We start from the raw sequence: 17,931 nt of genomic DNA, 5'->3' as shown, positions 1-17,931 counted from the left end.
CTTTTCCCCATCCGAGCATTACCACATCTTATCAGTTGACAGTGGACGCTTGGAATAAAAATGATAATTCTTTGCGAGAACTTCAACAAGGACAGTTTGTAAAGCAAGTCTATAATTCTTTGTTTTGATGTTTCCTTTTTTTATGTTACCACTCCTGCAATGTCTCAAACCAGAGACAGCAGTATCTGTAAATAAATAAATAGGCTGCAGCTAAAGTTTCTCCTGTCATGTAGCCCTAGATGCGCTGCTGCCGAACTGTAACTAACCTGCAGGTACACTTGCCACGTCCCACTCCTGTTCAGGACTCATTGTATAGCAGTGAATTTGCCGTAGATCCAGAGACAAACCTGACAGCATCACACGGTACAATCAAGACATGCATTTCTTCACCAGACGTCGTTTTTTTCTAAGGGACTGCCGTACGCTTTTATATAGTATTCCTGGACATTTAGTATCTAGAAATCAGGACTACATCGTGCGTACGCTAGTTAGGCGTGTGCTGTAGTGACGTCGATTTTATATTCCAGAGCCAAGAAATTCCGCATGTCCTTCTTGAACTATATTTTCCCACTAGTGCCTGCAAGAGCAAGAGGCGGCTTCTTCGCTTGCTTCATGTATACACTCGCCCCGAAGAGCACTATTCACATTGCGGCGCAGAGGCTGAAGTGACGCGGTGATAGGTCCAGACTTATGGAGGCTGAATTCTTACTTCCGTTGCTTCCTACGTCGTTACCAAATCCTTCGCGCGAGAGGCACGTCATATGAGTGTAACAAAACTGATGCGTGTTTCTCGTATCCTCCCCCCCCCCCCTATTCCTTTACTTCCCATCGTCGCACTCTCGACTGTAATTACAAATCCGGCTTGTATGACAGACGCGCAATTTTACCTCAACCAAATAGTGGTGCCGCGGGCGTCGCAAGAATCTGACTGCCTCTCACAATATCCGCACTGAGGCTGCCAGTTGTGCTGCAAGCTTACTAGTAATATGTGGCACTAACTTTATCAGGAACCAAGTGGTAGTCTCAGCACCGAACGCACATTGTCTATACTAGGTCGTCTAACAAAACCTAACAAAGCAAAATAAAACAATCAGCATTCGAAAACATCGACACAACACTAACATCAAAAACTCACGATGTCTTACACATTTGCGATAACGCTATGTCCCCCCAACGAACGAGCTACCTTATGTGAAAAACACGGGTCCTCATAACAAGCTGGCTTATTTTATTATGCCCATGACTTCCACTGAGGTGGAACCACTGCGCGGCGTACTTCGGTGCGCGTATGGTTTTCTCTGGCCGAGTGAATTTTCGCCTGCCAGAGTTCTGGACGCCTTCTGGCTAGCAGACGAGAACAAGAAACAATGGTCGCTCACCGCCATCACTGTGAAGACTCGACGGATTACACCGTGTTCGCTTGAGCGCAACCTCTCCGGAAAGTCTCATTTCGCCGGTGTAAAATACCGAGCACACTGCGTATTGTTCTCGGTGGACCAAGCGTCTCACGTTTTCTTCGATATTCGTTCAGTAGCAACGCTAGGGGACCAAAGTAGGCATTAGATTGTGGCCAATATACTCTCCTTTGCGTTTGTTTTTTATTTCGGCGCCCCCGCCCCACAAAAGGCAAGAAATATATACATTGTTGCGGCGCAGCGAATTGTCGCATGGTGACAGTTTGTTGCTTCTTTTGCGGAAAGTAATCGGCCACGGCACGCTTGGGTTGCCGGATACTATTATTATATTATTGGGATAGCAATTATATGAAGACTCAAGGCACATTCCTGCTGTCGCCGTCGCCCTCATGTTTCGTATGAAGTCTCAGGGCAATAACGTCGTGACAGCGCGCCGCATGCCATACGTGCGAGTGAAAGAGTAGGGTGGTGGGGGTGGTATAGGTGAGCCGACGATGATGGCTCAGTCTTGCGTGCGCAAAGGAGAAAAGCGGGCAGCAAGCGGGCAGCAAGCGCGCCGATTTCCTTGGCGTGCGATACATCGGATGGATTGGATGGAATAGGGACGGGATCAAGGATTCTGTGAATCTGTGATTGCGCTACATGTTTATTTGCCTTGTTTGACGCATTATGTATAGTCACTTTTTCTTAGGTACGTAGATTTATTGGAGACTTATGCGTATATTTAAATAACTTGTTGAGAGGTTTTGTGCGTACGTGCAGTGAACTTTCTTTCCAGTGACACTTTATTGCCCTTTATCAAGCATTTGTATATTCCTTTGTATCTTCGCATTTTTAATGAACGAGGGCGAGTTAAATGAAAGTGAGCCTACCCACCCCGCGCAATAACGGTTCGGTTCATTATCTGCGAGGCATGCGTGTAGCACACAGTTATCTTTCATTTACAAAAGTGACACGCAGATGTGAGGGTACATGTTCTTTAATGCTCTCATACACTGGATTGAACATGGTTGCGTGACGTAATGGACACTTCAGAAATTGAGCAGCGGGGTGCCATGAATGTTTTGACAGCTGAAGGTGTTTCCCAAAGGGAAATTATTCACCGTATGGATGCCGTATACGTTGAACATTGCATTTCATTGGCCACTGTGAAGCAATGGAGCAAACGGTTGAAGAAGGACGTGAAAGCTGCAAAGACGATCCATGACCGGGCCGAACCATCTTGCAATCACCCGCAACACAAGTGCGAAAGCTGATGAGCTGATGAGACAAGAACGGAGGATAAACATCGGTGAACTGGCAGAGCGTGTGAACATCAGTCGCGGCTCGGTTCACACCATAATTCATGAACATCTCGGTCATCGGCTCTTGTGTGCGCAATGGATGCCCGGGATTTTGAACCACCGTCAGAAGAAAGTTCTGCGCCGCCTTGACTAATCTGATCCGGAATCACAATGAGGGTGACAACTTCTTGTCTGCAATTGTCATCGGGGACGAACCATGGTGCCAGTAGTACGAGCCTGAAACACGACGGCAAAGCTTACAGTGGAAATATTCAAACTCACCGCCCCCAAAGGAAGCAAAGGCCGTCATTTCCGCCGGAAAGGTGTTGTTTACTATTTCTTTTCAATCGTCAGGGGCCATTACTGATAGAATTTTCTAAAGCCGGTGAGACTATCAATCGTTTCCGATATTGTGAAACGCCGGATCGGCTGCGTGTCGCCATCAAGGACAAACGACGAGGAAAATTGACGAATGGCGTCATCTTGTTGCACCACCTGGCTATGGTGTTGGGCTGCTGAACACGATGTCGCGGAATGGAATTCCGGCCACGGCGGCCGAATTTGGATGGGGGCGAAATGCGAGAACACACGTGTACTTAGATTTAGGTGCACGTTAAAGAACCCCAAGTGGTCGAAATTTCCGGATTCTTCCAAAACGGCGTGCCTCATAACCAGAAAGTGGTTTTGACACGTAAAACCCCATTGTTTAATTTTTAATTTTTTCACAATGCCCGTCCCTAGGTCGCTGATGCGGTTAATACAAAACTGGCAACTTCAAGGGGAGTATGGTAGCGCGATTGAAAGACGGGACAAGAGAAGACACAAAGGGACACAAACAGCGCTAACTTCCAACACTGTTTATTTTCGAAAACCAGGTCGTACTTATACACTCAGACAACATGAGTCACAGCCACGTGAACAGATTAACAGTCAGAGTGATACATTTTGTGATATCTTAAGCCATGCGCAAAAATTTCAGTTCTTTTTCAGAGAGAGCCAATGATGGTTTGCTGATACATGAATCCCCTAGGGCATCAATCTGCTCGGCTTCTATTATAAGTCTAGTGAGTTCGCACTTGTTTCTACCGGTAATGATTGTTGATTCGAAGAGAGGGGAGCACTTATGTTGGTTACAATGAAGGGAGAGACACCCATCTGATACAAGTTTGTTGACTTTATTTTTCTGTTCGCGCAGTCTATCATTAATGCATCTGCCCGACTGTCGACGTAATACTTCCCACACGATAAGGGCATACGATATATAATGGAAGTTTTACATTCTCTGAACTTCTTCCTGTGTTTAACTTGGCAGCTAGGGGCACTTTCTTTCTTTTCTGGTCTTATTTTCCTGCACAGGCTGATTAGTTTGTTGGGTGCTGAAAAAACCACATCAGTGTTACCTCGACGGGCAATTTTCTTTAGGTTGTGCGACAACCGGTGGATATAAGGTATCACTGTTGGTCTTTTTTTCTCTCGGGTACTATCTCTTCCCGCTCCTTATATCCACCGGTTGTCGCACAACCTAAAGAAAATTGCCCGCCGAGGTAACACTGATGTGGTTTTTTCAGCACCCAACAAACTAATCAGCCTGTGCAGGAAAACAAGACCAGAAAAGAAAGAAAGTGCCCCTAGCTGCCAAGTTAAACACAGGAAGAAGTTCAGAGAATGTAAAACTTCAATTATATATCGTATACCCATATCGTGTGGGAAGTATTACGTGGGACAGTCGGGCAGATGCATTAATTATAGACTGCGCGAACACAAAAATAAAGTCGACAAACTTGTATCAGATGGGTTTCTCTCCCTTCATTGTAAGCAACATAAGTGCTCCCCTCTCTTCGAATCAACAATCATTAACGGTAGAAACAAGTACGAACTCACTAGACTTATAATAGAAGCCGATCAGATTGATGCCCTAGGGGATTCATGTATCAGCAAACCATCATTGGCTCTCTCTGAAAAAGAACTGACATTTTTGCGCATGGCTTAACATATCACAAAATGTATCGCTCTGATTGTTAATCTGTTCACGTGGCTGCGACTCATGTTGTCTGAGCGTATAAGTACGACCTGGTTTTCGACAATAACCAGTGTTGGAAGTTAGCCCCGTGTGTGTCCCTTTCTGTCTTCTCTTGTCCCGTCTTTGAATCGCGCTACCATGCTCCCCTTGAAGATGCATTTCCAACAAGCCCACATTGCAACCCTCGAAAATTGGCAAAGTGGGAAACGCTGCAACATGCGCCATACAGCTAAGACCTGTCGCAAAGTTTGGGCGGGCTAGTTGGTATTCCATGGTATCAATCGTCACTTACAGCGCATACATAGATGAGGGACAAAAAGGACGACGAAGACAAGCGCTGTACTTCCAACTGATCTTTATTTTGAGAAACAAACGTATATATGCTGAGACACCAAAGCAAAAGCGCGACCTACAAAGCGTCAACCCGACATGAGTAGGCATTCAAAATTCATGACCTAAGATGAACGAGAGCGCATGTGCGACGTCAGAAAAACCAGTTATTTGTCTGTTAATGCAATTGATGGCTTACTAACTGAGTCACCATCGGCAATCGCTGCTGCTTCAACGATAAGTCTGGTACATTCATTAGAATGTACCAGACTGTGTTTGCCCCAAACTCTGAAAGTCGCCTTGCGACTTCCACATTTTGGGGCAAATGAAGAAAGCAGCTTAAGGGAAACAGATTCGTCTCGGACGATGACGTGAAAGAGCCAGCTGCAGATTTGTTGAAGCAGCAACCTAAGGAGTTTAATAGGATGGGAATCACCCGACTCGTTAGTCAATGGGATAAATGTCTAAATGCTCATGGAAACTACTTTAAGTTAACTACCCCGTTTGTCATATATTTGCACTGGCTCACTTCCGTTTGACTCGCCCTCGTATATTTCGCAGAAGGGCTTTATATAGGTGCTCTCTGTTGGGACAATAATTTCATGGCAATTACTCACGATACACGACCGGTGACAGCTGCTCCTGCGTAATACATTAGAATAAATGACAGCGTCATTGAGATTTTTCACTGGCCGTTGCATATGTACCAAAATCTAAACAAGGTTGTTGAATGACAAAGCTTGATTAACATATTTGTCCTCAACTTGTTCTTTTCATGACCTTTACATTTTTCATATCAGTGGCATGCACTGCTTTGCTGGTTTCGGACTGATATAGTTCTAAGGATCGTGTGATAGTCTCTTTACTTATTAAATAGACAAAAGCATGGAAGCATTGATCTCAGTTATTTTGAGCGCAATTTCTGGCACATACGAGTATATCTTTTTATTAAAAAATACATATATTACTTGTTTTGACAGTGCGTAGCGTTCAAGAATTCGTTTGCAGCTTCTTTGGCATTGGCAATTCAATTATTATTCATGTATTTGATCTCTCGACAAATTGTTTACGAGGAAGCTTTAGCTCAGGCCCAACTCTGACGCGGCCTATTCAAATAAATGTAAAACGCAGAAACGCTTTTCTGAGATAACCCCTGGATCACTTTTAATAGGATTTGTTGAATTCGAGAAAGTTATTTTCTAGTATCTGTTGGAAGCGGAAGTTCGATTTAGGGCCTGAATTCTGTTTAAAATATTTTGAAAAATTTGAAAGCCCGAAAAAAAATAGAAGCACAACGTTTACAAACCAAAAGCTCTTCATAAAAAAAAAACAAATATCGCGATTCTTCAAACGGCATCTATTATAAGACTCAAAGCAGACAAGTTCGGTATGTCAATTTGTACCTTACGTGAATTAGTTAAGTGGTGCACAAGGGTTCTGCAAAAGCTGTATTTCGATAATGCTAAATTGTTTGAGATTAATTTGTAGCATATCAATTTTGTCCGCTGTAGATGTACTCTTTGATGCCATTTACGGAATTGTGATATTATTTTTCATTGTTGAGTTACAGAGTTTTATACGTGATAGTTTCGTTTTCTAAAAATGTGAGATTTTTGCCAATTTTTAATAAACAATTGACAACGTAAATGAAAAATTTGAAACCAGAGGACAGTAGAATTAAAGTTTTTCGTTTAAATACAACAAACCTCATGAAATTTTGTGCAGTGGTTGCCGAAAAAAACTAATTCACCTTCTGCATGTATTTAGATAGGGGCATCCGAGAAAAAGCTCCCTCTTGAGAGGAAGCTTTAGCTCGGGCCCAACTCCGACGCGGCCTATTCAAATACATGTAAAACGCAAAAACGTTTTTATGAGATAACCCCTGGACTGATTTTGATGAAATGTGTCGCATTTGAAAGAGGAAGTTAAATTCTAGTAACTGTTGGAAGCGGAATTTCGATTTAGGGCTTGAATTTTCTTAAAACAATTTTCAAATATTTGACCGTTGCAAAAAAAAAGAATCACGAAGTTTACAAATTCATAGCTTTGCATCAAGAACTGATATCGCGGTTCTGTAAACGACATTCATTAGATCATTCAAAGCCGACAAATTCAATATGTCATTTTACATCTTACGTGAATTTGTTACGTTGGTTACAACGGTTTTGGAAAAGTTGTATTTCCCTATGATTAATTTTTTTTACATTCGAGTGTAACATATCAATTTTGTCTGCTTTAGATGTACTATTAGATGCAATTCACAAAATTGTATTATCATTTTTAGTGGTTAAGTTACAGAGTTGTAAACTTGATAGTTTCGTTTTTTGAAAATTTCCGATTTTTGCCAATTTTTAATAAAAAATTGACAATCTAACTCAAAAATTCGAAACCAACAGTCACTAGATTTTAAGTTTTTCTTTTAAATGCAACAAACCTCGTCAAATTTGGTGCAGTGGTTGCCGAGAAAAACGAATTCTCCTTTTACATGTATTTAGATAGGAGCACTCGAGCTAAAGCTTCCTCTTAAGGAGGAGGCCAAGCTGCAACGTGAGCCACCCTCGAACGAAATTTCTGGCTACGCCACTGTTTATTAGTCAAGGTTTAAGAAGGAAGACCTTTCACACACTATCGAAGATACAGTCGCAGAAGCATTAAAAACATCCATCTGCTCGCTTCAAGATCAGCAAGGTGAACAGACTAGGACATTGAACAGGTAAGGCTGCGTGTGGTAAGGCACCGTGGCCACACCCGTCCAAGGCACGAAAATCGATTCGTGTACTTGTACAATACTGAAAGTGCATCGGCTTAAGTGACCGCTTATTGTGTCCCTGTGCGTCTTCCCGTGCGCACTCAGTGATTACTCTCTTCTTTTTTCCTCTCTTTAATTTCCTCCCCCCTCAGCGTAGGGTAGCAAACCAGGTGCTCGTTTGCTTGACTTCCCTGGCATTCCAATCCTTGTTTTCTCTCTTTTGCAGAGGCACATAGTTTTTCGTATCAAAGTTGCTGACATATGCTCCACTGAAGAGAGGCTTCGTACGCGTTCTCTGGCTTTAATTAGCAAAAGAAAGAAAGAAGAACACAAGATATACACGTTGAACATAGACGAAAACATGCACTCAGTTAGCAATCTTACCTCGAATATGGAAGTTATTCGAAGGTGGTACAGCACTGGGACGAACACGTGGGTGGACAATGGCATAAACACCAGAGGCATCACGTAAGCCCAGGACATGTGCCAGCCGTAGGCGTAGTAGTGCGCGGGAAAGCCGACGAGTCCCGTCGAAGAGAAAAGCGACGCCACGGAGGAGGCCGCCAGAGGAATTGTCTTCAGCAGGCGACTTCCAAGGAACACTTCCTCCGTCGTCGCGCGTAATCCGACTCTTGCGTTAGACTTCCGAAAGGAAAAGTACAACCCCAGGGTGAGGTTGCACGCAATCAAGGCGCCGAAGATGGCGTACTCCAGGACTAGTGCCATGGGTTACTTGGCTTCCTCCTTGCGATGCAAGTTTGGCCGAAAGCTGTCAAGTCAATTGTAAATTCTACGTTAGATACAGTAGAAATAGCATCTGGACAGTGCTAACACTTTTGAGAAATGGATACTATAGTGCTAACTTCCACTCGTTAAACCTAATTATTATAGGTGTTGGTTAGAGAAGCGCCTTTCATTTATGGTCTCTTGGCTAGAGTGCGTAAGTAAAAAAACTCATTACAAGTCGGTGAAAATGTGCGATCTGCTTCCCATGGTTACACGATATCGTAGCGGTGGTAAACCTGCCATAGCGCGCGCAGGCACAGTTGTTCGAAGAAGGAGGAGAGAAAGGAGATTATTTGAAAGAAGACAGATAGGTCGGCAGATAGGTCGGCCTGAGCTAACATGCTCTGTCCTACTACTCTGCAAAGGGAGAGGCGGAACGGGGACATAGGGCGTGATGAGGGATGATGATCACATAGAAAGAGGGGTGTTCAACGGTGAAAACAAGTTCAATATTCTGGTAATAAACATTCAGAAATCGCATTCATGAAGTAGCTGTCGAATTCCGTATCTAGTTTGTAGTCCTGAATTCTGGTTAACCTAAAGATAAAGGCGCTAAGACCAAGCTGGTGCGCTGGCCTCCCTTGCGTGAGCAGCACAAGCGCCAAACAAAAGGTTTACAACATGAAAAGAGCTGCGATAAGCAGCTACAGCATGGCGAGCACCTGCAGGAAACTTTTAGCCGCCAGATTCTGGAGACCACCGAAAATCACGCGTATTGACTCTACCAGATGCATCAGCATTTTCTGAAAGCTATCCTTCTCATTGTGTCCATCTCCTTGTTTGCCCGCAGTGTCACTGCTTTCATTGGTCCTAGCAGTCTTGGCTTCATGGCGTAGAGGACTACTAGGGCCTGCTGGCATGGCCGTGGGCCTAGAAGGCAGCAAAAGCCATTCGGCGTCTGTAAAAGCCGGTGGAAGTAAATGTTTGCCGCGTACTCTCATTGCCCTTGCATTAGCAGTAGGCGCCGCTACCGTCTCCGATACACGTACAGGCAAAGGTAGTCGGGACGCCTGTGCCCCAGTACGTATTTCTTCCGAAATTGGTCTATGACGCCGCTTTCGCGAGCGTTGGTCACTTTGGTGAACAGATTGAGCAGCCTCTTCACATGAAGATTGATCTCCTGCCATTTTTCGAAGAATACGAACTTCTTGTTTCACCTTCGGTCATTCCTTCGAAGTCACTTCGTGAGAGCCATTACAGCTGGGACATTTAAATGAAGACGCATCACAGTCGGTGGTATTATGTTCTCCGCTGTAATGCGAGCACATGCCTTTATTTCAACAAACACCACTCACGTGTCCTATAACTTTAGGCAGTTCCGGCACTGAAGAGGCCTTGGAACAAATAATCCTACACGGTGTATGACGTAGCCAACTTTGACAGACGCTAGTAATATCGAAGAAGCAAATATTAACTTGATACATTGGTAGTTCCCCAAGCGATGGACCTCAAGAATGCAAACCGGTGGCCTGAAATGGACTAGATTTTATGCTTAACCTCGGAAATCACACTAGTCATTGTCTTCTTCCCGTAACTAGTAAAGGAGCGGACGGGGATTGCGCTTAACTGTGGAATGGTCTTCAACTTCTCCAGTATTGGGGAATTTTTCACATGTATTGTCAGGATGTTCTTGCGAGCATTGATGCCGATCTAGTTTGTTTCCCGAGGGGACACACTTTCAAAATATTCGGCTAGAAACTGCCTGCAGAGGGAGTTCATGCTGTGTGACGTCGAAAGCGGCATGTAAAAAAACCATGAAGGATTCATTAAAAAAATTAAATTGTGAGGTTTTACGTGCCAAAACCACTTTCTGATTATGAGGCACGCCGTAGTGGAGTACACTGGAAATTTCGACCACCTGGGGTTTTTTAACGTGCACCTATATCTAAGTACACGGGTGTTTTCGCATTTCGCCCTCATTGAAATGACATGAAGGATTCATGCTCACTCTGCTTCGATAAAGTAGTCTCAGTCGACAAACGGCCCATCTTCTTCATACGGTGGCCCATGGTTACGGTGTGCTTGCTGCAATAGTGCATGATTTCTGCCGCTGAGATCGCCCAGTAATCGAGCTGGTCCGAGCTTCCGAAGGCACGTCGTCCCAAAATGAGCGACGAAGCAGACGACTGACCTTGTTCAGGTGGTCGTGGGAGTGTCTTATTGCACATCCTTGATGAAATGACTCTCACGTAAATGGGAAAAAAGTAAAAAATTGCATCGAGAGGCCCAGAGAACCAGTGAGCCCTGGGCACTACATTGTACTAGTACAGTGTATACATGAAGGCGATGTACATTGTATACACGACTGTATGCACGAAAATAGCCACCGAAGCGTCGGCTACACTAAAAATAAAAAAGAAATTCGATTGACTAAGAATTTTAAAAAAGGAAAAAAAAACAGAAACAATATTAGAAGGATAAAGAACGAAAGAATAGAGCATCAAATAACGCACCGACTGCCTGCAATGCTATGCTAAAAGCGTGCTCTGAGCGCGGCCTATCGGCAACACGATAACGTACAATCGCCGCCCTTGTTAGTATGTAAGCCACTGTAGATACTCTTACTGCACGAAAACATACACAAAATAGAAAATTCGAACAGCCAAGAATAAAGCACTTCCATACGAATACTACATATAGGCATTACCCGCGCTTTCCACCAAAGCGAAAACAGGAAAGATTGGTGCAAGTACTGATGAGCGCGCGCAAACTACGTTTTTGGTAACTCGTCTTCAGTGGTGCCACTACAGTGTGGACAACGCCAAAGTACTTTTCAAGTGTGCGAATCCGGGCCATACTTTCTTTACCTGTGGGTATTTAGAAACTTGCGCTGCACCTGCGTCCGCGTACTATTTCCAATTGAGTTTCCTTTGTCAAGCCGTAGTGTGGCTTTCCCTTTTAGCTCGCTTCAGTGGTGAACGACCGCTCGGCTGACTAGTAGGTTAATACTGAATATTGTGGCAAGGGGTGAAAAAACGACACGACTGCTGTGCCAATTTTGTGGCACTGTACTTTTTCGACGTGCGTGTGCAAAAAAAAAAATATTGCTTGATCTATCAAGTGTACGAAAGTAACACCGTAGGGATAATTAAAGCAAAAAACGGAGCTAAATGCTGGATTTCTTGATTGTATTGCGCTTAGTGTTGCAAGAGGGGAATAGGAATTCATTCGTTCTTCTGTAACTGTAACACTAAGCGCAACACGTCTATGGAAGACCATAGAGCTATTCCATTTCGTAGTGGCTGACGTTTTCGGCGTAATTGGAAATAGCAGTCTAGTTTGTAAGCGCCAGATGGAAAGCAGGCGTCAAGAGGGTCGCGTGTTCTTTTTAATGATACCCACTAAAGCGCGGTTTTGGTTGACAGATTACTAACTTACGAGCAATCTCTCGCATGCGGTACAACACTGATGTGTCACTTTATCCCTACACATAAGCACAAAAATGTTGCCGTCAAACTGCGCAACTTACGCTTTCGGTCCACTTGTACGTGTCACACAGGTTGTTACGATCGACCTGTCAAGTGTAAGAAGCATTCCGGGGCTGCGATTCTATGACGAGATAATTTGCCTCATCACAGGAAAGCCTATTAGTATAAACCCGGACCTCAACCTGTCAAGTGTGAGAAACGTTCAGGCGTGTGTTCCCATGACGAGGTAATTACCCTCTTACCCGAAAAAGCGTCACCCCTTTACGCCCTGTGATGACACAAAGGGAAGGACGAAGAGGAAGAGACACGAAGGGCACGAGATCGTTGACTGCAGAACTTGATAGAGACACTGGTACTTCTACATGTTCCCCAACTTTTCCGAGAAAACATCGACGCCCACAAGACCGCGAGGGGTTATTTAAGGTCGTCCTGGCCATGTGGTAATCAGAACCACTCGAGGCTCAGATGGAATCACAACCATGTACCAATGAAGTGAATAGATTCTTTTCAACTTTTTTTCATCATCATCATGCGCACCTTCATCGTCGTTTCCTGATTCTTTCAGTTAAGACCCACCTCACCCGGTCGAGATCATATCAGCTGGTCGGCAGCAATCGATACTTCACCCTTCGCCCTGGCGTCAGCAGCATGGCGAGCGCTTGGCTTTATTTATTTTATTTATTTATTTCACAATAACCCTAAAGGCCCTCTAGGGAAGGTATTAGATAGGGTAAATGTTACATCGGTGAGGCAAAGAACCGTGCGTAAATGTAAATACAATGCGGAAACAAAAGTGGGACAAAATTAATTACAGTGCACCAACGTATAAACACATAGATAACCAAAAAAGAAGAATAGTTATCAGTACAGCAACTTTCAATGATTTGCGCAAACTATGAGAACGTCGCGGAGGCTTTGGTTATCGGCGCATGAAAAAAAAATTTGTTTACAAATCAGAGAGTGAAATGGTATAGATTAGGTATGCAATGGTACTGCGTAGTGCGTGTGTAAATTTCGAGGAATTTGTTTCCGTAACAATGTGCGGTGGCAGATTATTCCACTCTATCGCAGTGCGAGGTATAAATGACTGACCTAATGCGAGGATATGTTTAAGGAAACCAAGCGAACGGTTTGCAGATGCGAGGATATGGTTGATGTGATTATTCCACGTCAAGTTAGGAGTTAGGTGCACGCCAACACATTTGTAGCTGGAAACTTGTTGAACAAGACTGTCATTTCTAAGGTTTCTGTGCGTTCTAGGGTAGCCAACCGGAGATAATCTCTGGTTAACCTCCATGTCTTTCCTTCGCCTTTCTCTCTCTCTGTCGTTTAGGATGTAAGATGTTCAAGTTCGGGGTACCTGATTAGTAAAAACATTTATTTTAGTTTTAGCAAGATTTAGAGGCATTAGCCAGATTGAATACCATACGTTTATTGCGTTTAGGACAGCTTGAAGAATGTCATGACCACAGTTAGAGTGAATATTGCAATATATGACGCAGTCATCATGAGAATTCATCATACTTTGAGAATTTGCAAGGTTTTAGCTCATGTGTTTTCTAAAACGCAAAATCGGTTTCTGCACGTGCAAGCTCCTGTTAAAGGGTTCGTCACATCACTGAGTAAGAAAGTTTTGATTCAGGATTGACCATGGATTTAAGCAAACGGAGACAGCCAGAGTTGTTATTACAATGTGAAGAGCTGGAAATTGAGGTCGGGGAAAGTCGGAGAAAGCGGCAGCTTATTAAGGCGATTGAGAAGTACGGGTCTCTGGAGGACGAAATTTCCAAAGCATCGGAAGAGATAGAGAAACGAGTTGAGAAAGGTAAACAAAACGCGGTAGTAGAAAGGCAGAGAGCTTATCAAAAGAAAGCTGCAGAAAGAAAGGAACGAGAGGAACAGAGAGCTCACGAACCAAAGCTAAAAGAACTATGCGTGCAGCGGGATCTGGCCGTTCAGGTGAAGCAGGACTAAAAAAAAACGGATCTTATACTGCGGCACAAGGTAAACAATGACATGGCATTGTTTCTCGTTAGTTTTGATAGAACCTGTCAGAAACATTGGTCGGCACTAGAGAGTTGGCCATAACAGATTCTGACCGTTCTTCCCGGTGAAGAAACGCAAATGGTTGCAAGGCTAACGAAAGACGAGGCAGATGACTATCAGAAAGTAAAAACTGCGTTGCTAAGGAAATATCTGCTTTCAGCGGAAGCTTTCCGGCGCCGCTTTCATGAGACAGTCAGAACGCGGGGTGAGACTTTTCAAGATTTAACTTATAAGCTAAAAGGCAAATTAATTGAATTGCTATAAGGGGAAGATGTATTCGGTTGTCACGACAAGGTTGTTGAGTTAATCTGAATGGAGCAGTTCTATGGGACCTTGAGTGAAGAGATGCGCTTTTGGATTCAAGATAGGTCAGGGAAAACGGCTTGGAACGTGCTGCAGTGCTAGCATATGATTTCGCTGGACGTCGCGAATCCGAGAAAATGTGTATCAGGCCTCTAACTAAATTCAGCAAAGAGGAAAACATGCACCCCTTTTACAACGAGAAAGCTGGAGGTGGGACCAAAGACATGTCGACCAATTATTCAGGCCAGAATAACAACGCAGCGAAAGACGAAAAGAATCACCAAGAACATTGGAGGCTGCAAAACCGGTCGTCTCTTTCCGTTGCCAGGAGCCCGGACACCCTGCGATCAGTTGTCCGAAGACTAGAGTTTTCTCATTCATCAATAGTGACAATGACAACTTGGTCCTCTTAGAATCCAACCTTCACAACCTTGTAGTGAATGGAAGGCCATGTAAGGTACTTAGAAACTCAGCGGCAACAATGGACATTGTCCACTTTGGGCATGTGAAACCTGAAGATTTCACCGGTGAATGTGCGGGGATCTGGAAGCTAGTTGAGGGGAACAGTGTTTGCTTGCCCATAGCCATCGTGAAGATTGAGGGCCGTTCGGACTATTGCTTGCTGAAGCGGCAGTATCGCAAAATATGTTCAAGCACAATCCTTACTAATTTTCAAATCACTCGGCGATGCTGCTGAAGAAGAAGGGTCTCAGATTTGGCGACCATACAGTCGATGCTCTCACACGTTAAAAAGCTCGTGAGATAGCGGCGAAGATAAAACATGCCAATGAAGCCAAAATTATGCCTCATGACATTGACAATCAGGAAGCATAGCCCATAGCTAGTGAAAGCGATGAGGAAGACGCTAGCGAGGAGGCATCCGGAGCAGTACGAATACCGCAGCAAGGGCTAGCAGAGGAATTGGAAACCAATTTGGTATTGCCACATTCGGAAGGCTTCTTAGTCCTACTGAGGGTTGATAAAGAGGGACTCGCGGCGGAACAAGAGAACGATGTATCCCTCGACAAGCTGAAGGAACTAAAGGAAAAGGGGATAGCCAGAAAGAGCACTTTTCAACGCCGCGGTGGTCTTTTATACCAACAGTACAAAGTCACGAAAGAGTACAGTATGATCAGCTTCTGGTTCCCTCAAAATACAGAGCTCCATTGCTCAACCTGTCCCATGGCAACGGCTGTGCGGGTCATGTAGGCATAAATAAGACTAAATACCGTTTTCTGCAAGAATTATATTGACCGGCATGCTTCAAACATGTAGAGAAATACGTAGAGACATCCAAGGCTTTTCAGAAAGTGCGGAAGCCACACGAAACGAGGAAAGCGCCTATCAAATTAATTCCTGTAATCACTGAACCCTTGAAACGCTTAGTGGTTGATGTGGTGGGACCCCTTCCAGAGACCAGCTGAAGGTACAAATACATTTTGACAATTATTTGCACTGCAAGCAAGTTTCTGGAGGTCGTTCCTCTAAAAGAAAACAATTCAGTCGGAGTAGTTGAAGCTTTACTCTCGGTGTTCCCTAGATTAGGTTTCCCTCTGTGCTACAAAGCGGTCAGGGCAGCGTATTCACCAGCGTCCTTACGGCCACCTTCCTAGGAAGGTGCGGGATTCGCATCATCCGCAGTTCAGTGTGGCATCTGCAGAGCCACAGTGTAAAAGTATTACACTCTGTGCTGAAATGGTATTGCGGGCTGTGTGTTACGAGCAAAGGAAAGACTGGGAAGCGTGCTCAGCGGCCAATATACTAGCATTGTTGTCGGTGCCGCATGAAGCCACAGGGTTTAGCCCAACCGACCTTGTTTATGGGAGGTCGCTTCAAGCTTCCCAAACCCTTCTTAAAGGCATGGGAAGGGCGTGGAGATGATACTACAGTTGTTGACTACGTATTAGAACTGCTAGAGCGGTTGCAATCGTGTCAAGAGCTGGTGGAAGCAAACATGAAATCCACCCAAAGGAAAGCTAAAGTATAGTACGATAGCAACGCTGGGAAGCGGACTTTCATTGTAGGAGATGAGAGGCTCATGCTAAGGACGTCCAGGAAAAACAACGTAGGCTCCATCAAATTACCGGGCAGGTGTAAAGAGCTGAGAATCTACCACAGCAACCCAATGAAGCCATATCGAGAGCGCGAAGCCATAATACACTGGCAGTAAAGATGCCTGAAGAAGTGGAAACAGAATTTGCTTACACGATGCCGCCAACGGAACTTCCACTTTCTAATGCTCACAAGAATATAAGCCCAAACAAAAATTTAGATGCACGCCAGCGAAGCGAACTGCGAGAGCTGGTGGGTGGCTTTGAAGACTTTTTTTTTTGATCGACGAAGTAGAACGAGGTTGATAGAGCATGATATTAGGCTGGTATCTGACGCACCCAATGAGGGCAGGCCCTACCTCGTTTCATCTAGGGAGATGCAAATTTTGGAAATAGAGATCCAGAGGATGTTAGAGCTAGAGCTAGTTCCCTCCATGAGTGAGTACATATCCCCGCTAATTCTGGCGGAGGCTCCGGGGGAAAGCCCCAGGCCTTTTATCGATTACCGCAAGCTAAGCTAAATTCCGTAACCAAGGATCAGAATTATTCCATTCCTAATATGAAAGAATGGATAGAATTCATCAGCAGGGCGGAATATCTATTAACCTGAGGTTACTATCAGGTACTTTACATCCTCTCTAGGTACCTTCCGGCCTGCTGTCGTCACCTTCGGATTAAAAAACCCTCCATGTCCTTTCTCACGACTTATGGACCAGGTTCCGAAATGAATACAGGACTACGCGCATCCCTACTTAAATGCTATCGGAGTCTTTTCTCATACTTGGGAGGATCAATTGCAGCCCCTTGCAGACTTTAAATTGCAGACCCTAAAAGGTGAAAAATGTGAACTAGGAAAAGCCGAACTTAGCTACTTCGGCCACAAGATTGGGCGTTGCTACCAACGCCCCCTTGAGATAAAAGTAGCAGCCATATTCGATTCCCCAAGACCACTAACGAAAACATAGGTGTGTTCTATTTTGGGAGTAACTGATTATTATCCGTAATACATCCGTAACTTTTCATAAATCACGAGTACCCTCACGAACAGTTTACGAAAGAATAACGCTCTTCTGGACGCTCTTACGATGCGGTGTGTGCCACCTTCACTCTGGTGTGAATGTTTTAGTCAACCGAGAGTATGTCCCTATTCTTAACATTCGATGTGCCCAAAATGTTTCCACGAAGGCATCGCGTTAGGAAGAATATTATCTTTAGACAAACACGACCCTCTGGCCATGACTATTAATGCTCCGAAGTTCTCGCCTGGAAGCCCGGACATAAGACCTGCATCTGACTACCATCTTGACGGTATGATTGCCCCGGACCTCTCCCCTTCTCACTCCGAAGATCTTCTCTGCGTGTTAGCGTTTCACAGCGATGTTTTCGATTTTTGTTGACACCATCTCGGTCAGAGGTCGCTGGTAACAAATCGCATCTATACTGAGAATGCTAGATCCATCTTTAGCAGTCCTTATTGAATGCCTGCTGCTGAATGCCGTTTCATTCAAACAGAAGTTAAG

General features: G+C 44.4%; 1 protein-coding gene across 2 annotated transcripts in view; it reads right to left on the bottom strand.

The window, feature by feature from the left end:
* The window catches only part of LOC142584929 (sodium-coupled monocarboxylate transporter 1-like), a 101,435-nt gene that overhangs the window by 56,851 nt on the left and 26,653 nt on the right, over positions 1–17,931 (bottom strand). Inside the window, exon 2 of one of the 2 annotated variants that reach the window (XM_075695281.1) lies at positions 8,182–8,566. The exons of the other annotated variant lie outside the window; for it this stretch is intronic. Coding sequence (XP_075551396.1) covers positions 8,182–8,523 — 342 coding nt within the window. The 5' untranslated portion in view covers positions 8,524–8,566. The remainder of the gene's footprint in view (positions 1–8,181; positions 8,567–17,931) is intronic. 2 annotated transcript variants of the gene reach the window in all.

Source organism: Dermacentor variabilis, chromosome 6, assembly GCF_050947875.1.
Source record: "Dermacentor variabilis isolate Ectoservices chromosome 6, ASM5094787v1, whole genome shotgun sequence".
NCBI lineage: Eukaryota > Metazoa > Arthropoda > Arachnida > Ixodida > Ixodidae > Dermacentor > Dermacentor variabilis.
The sequence above is the reverse complement of the archived record's forward strand: the minus strand, read 5'-3'. Positions and strand labels throughout refer to the sequence as shown.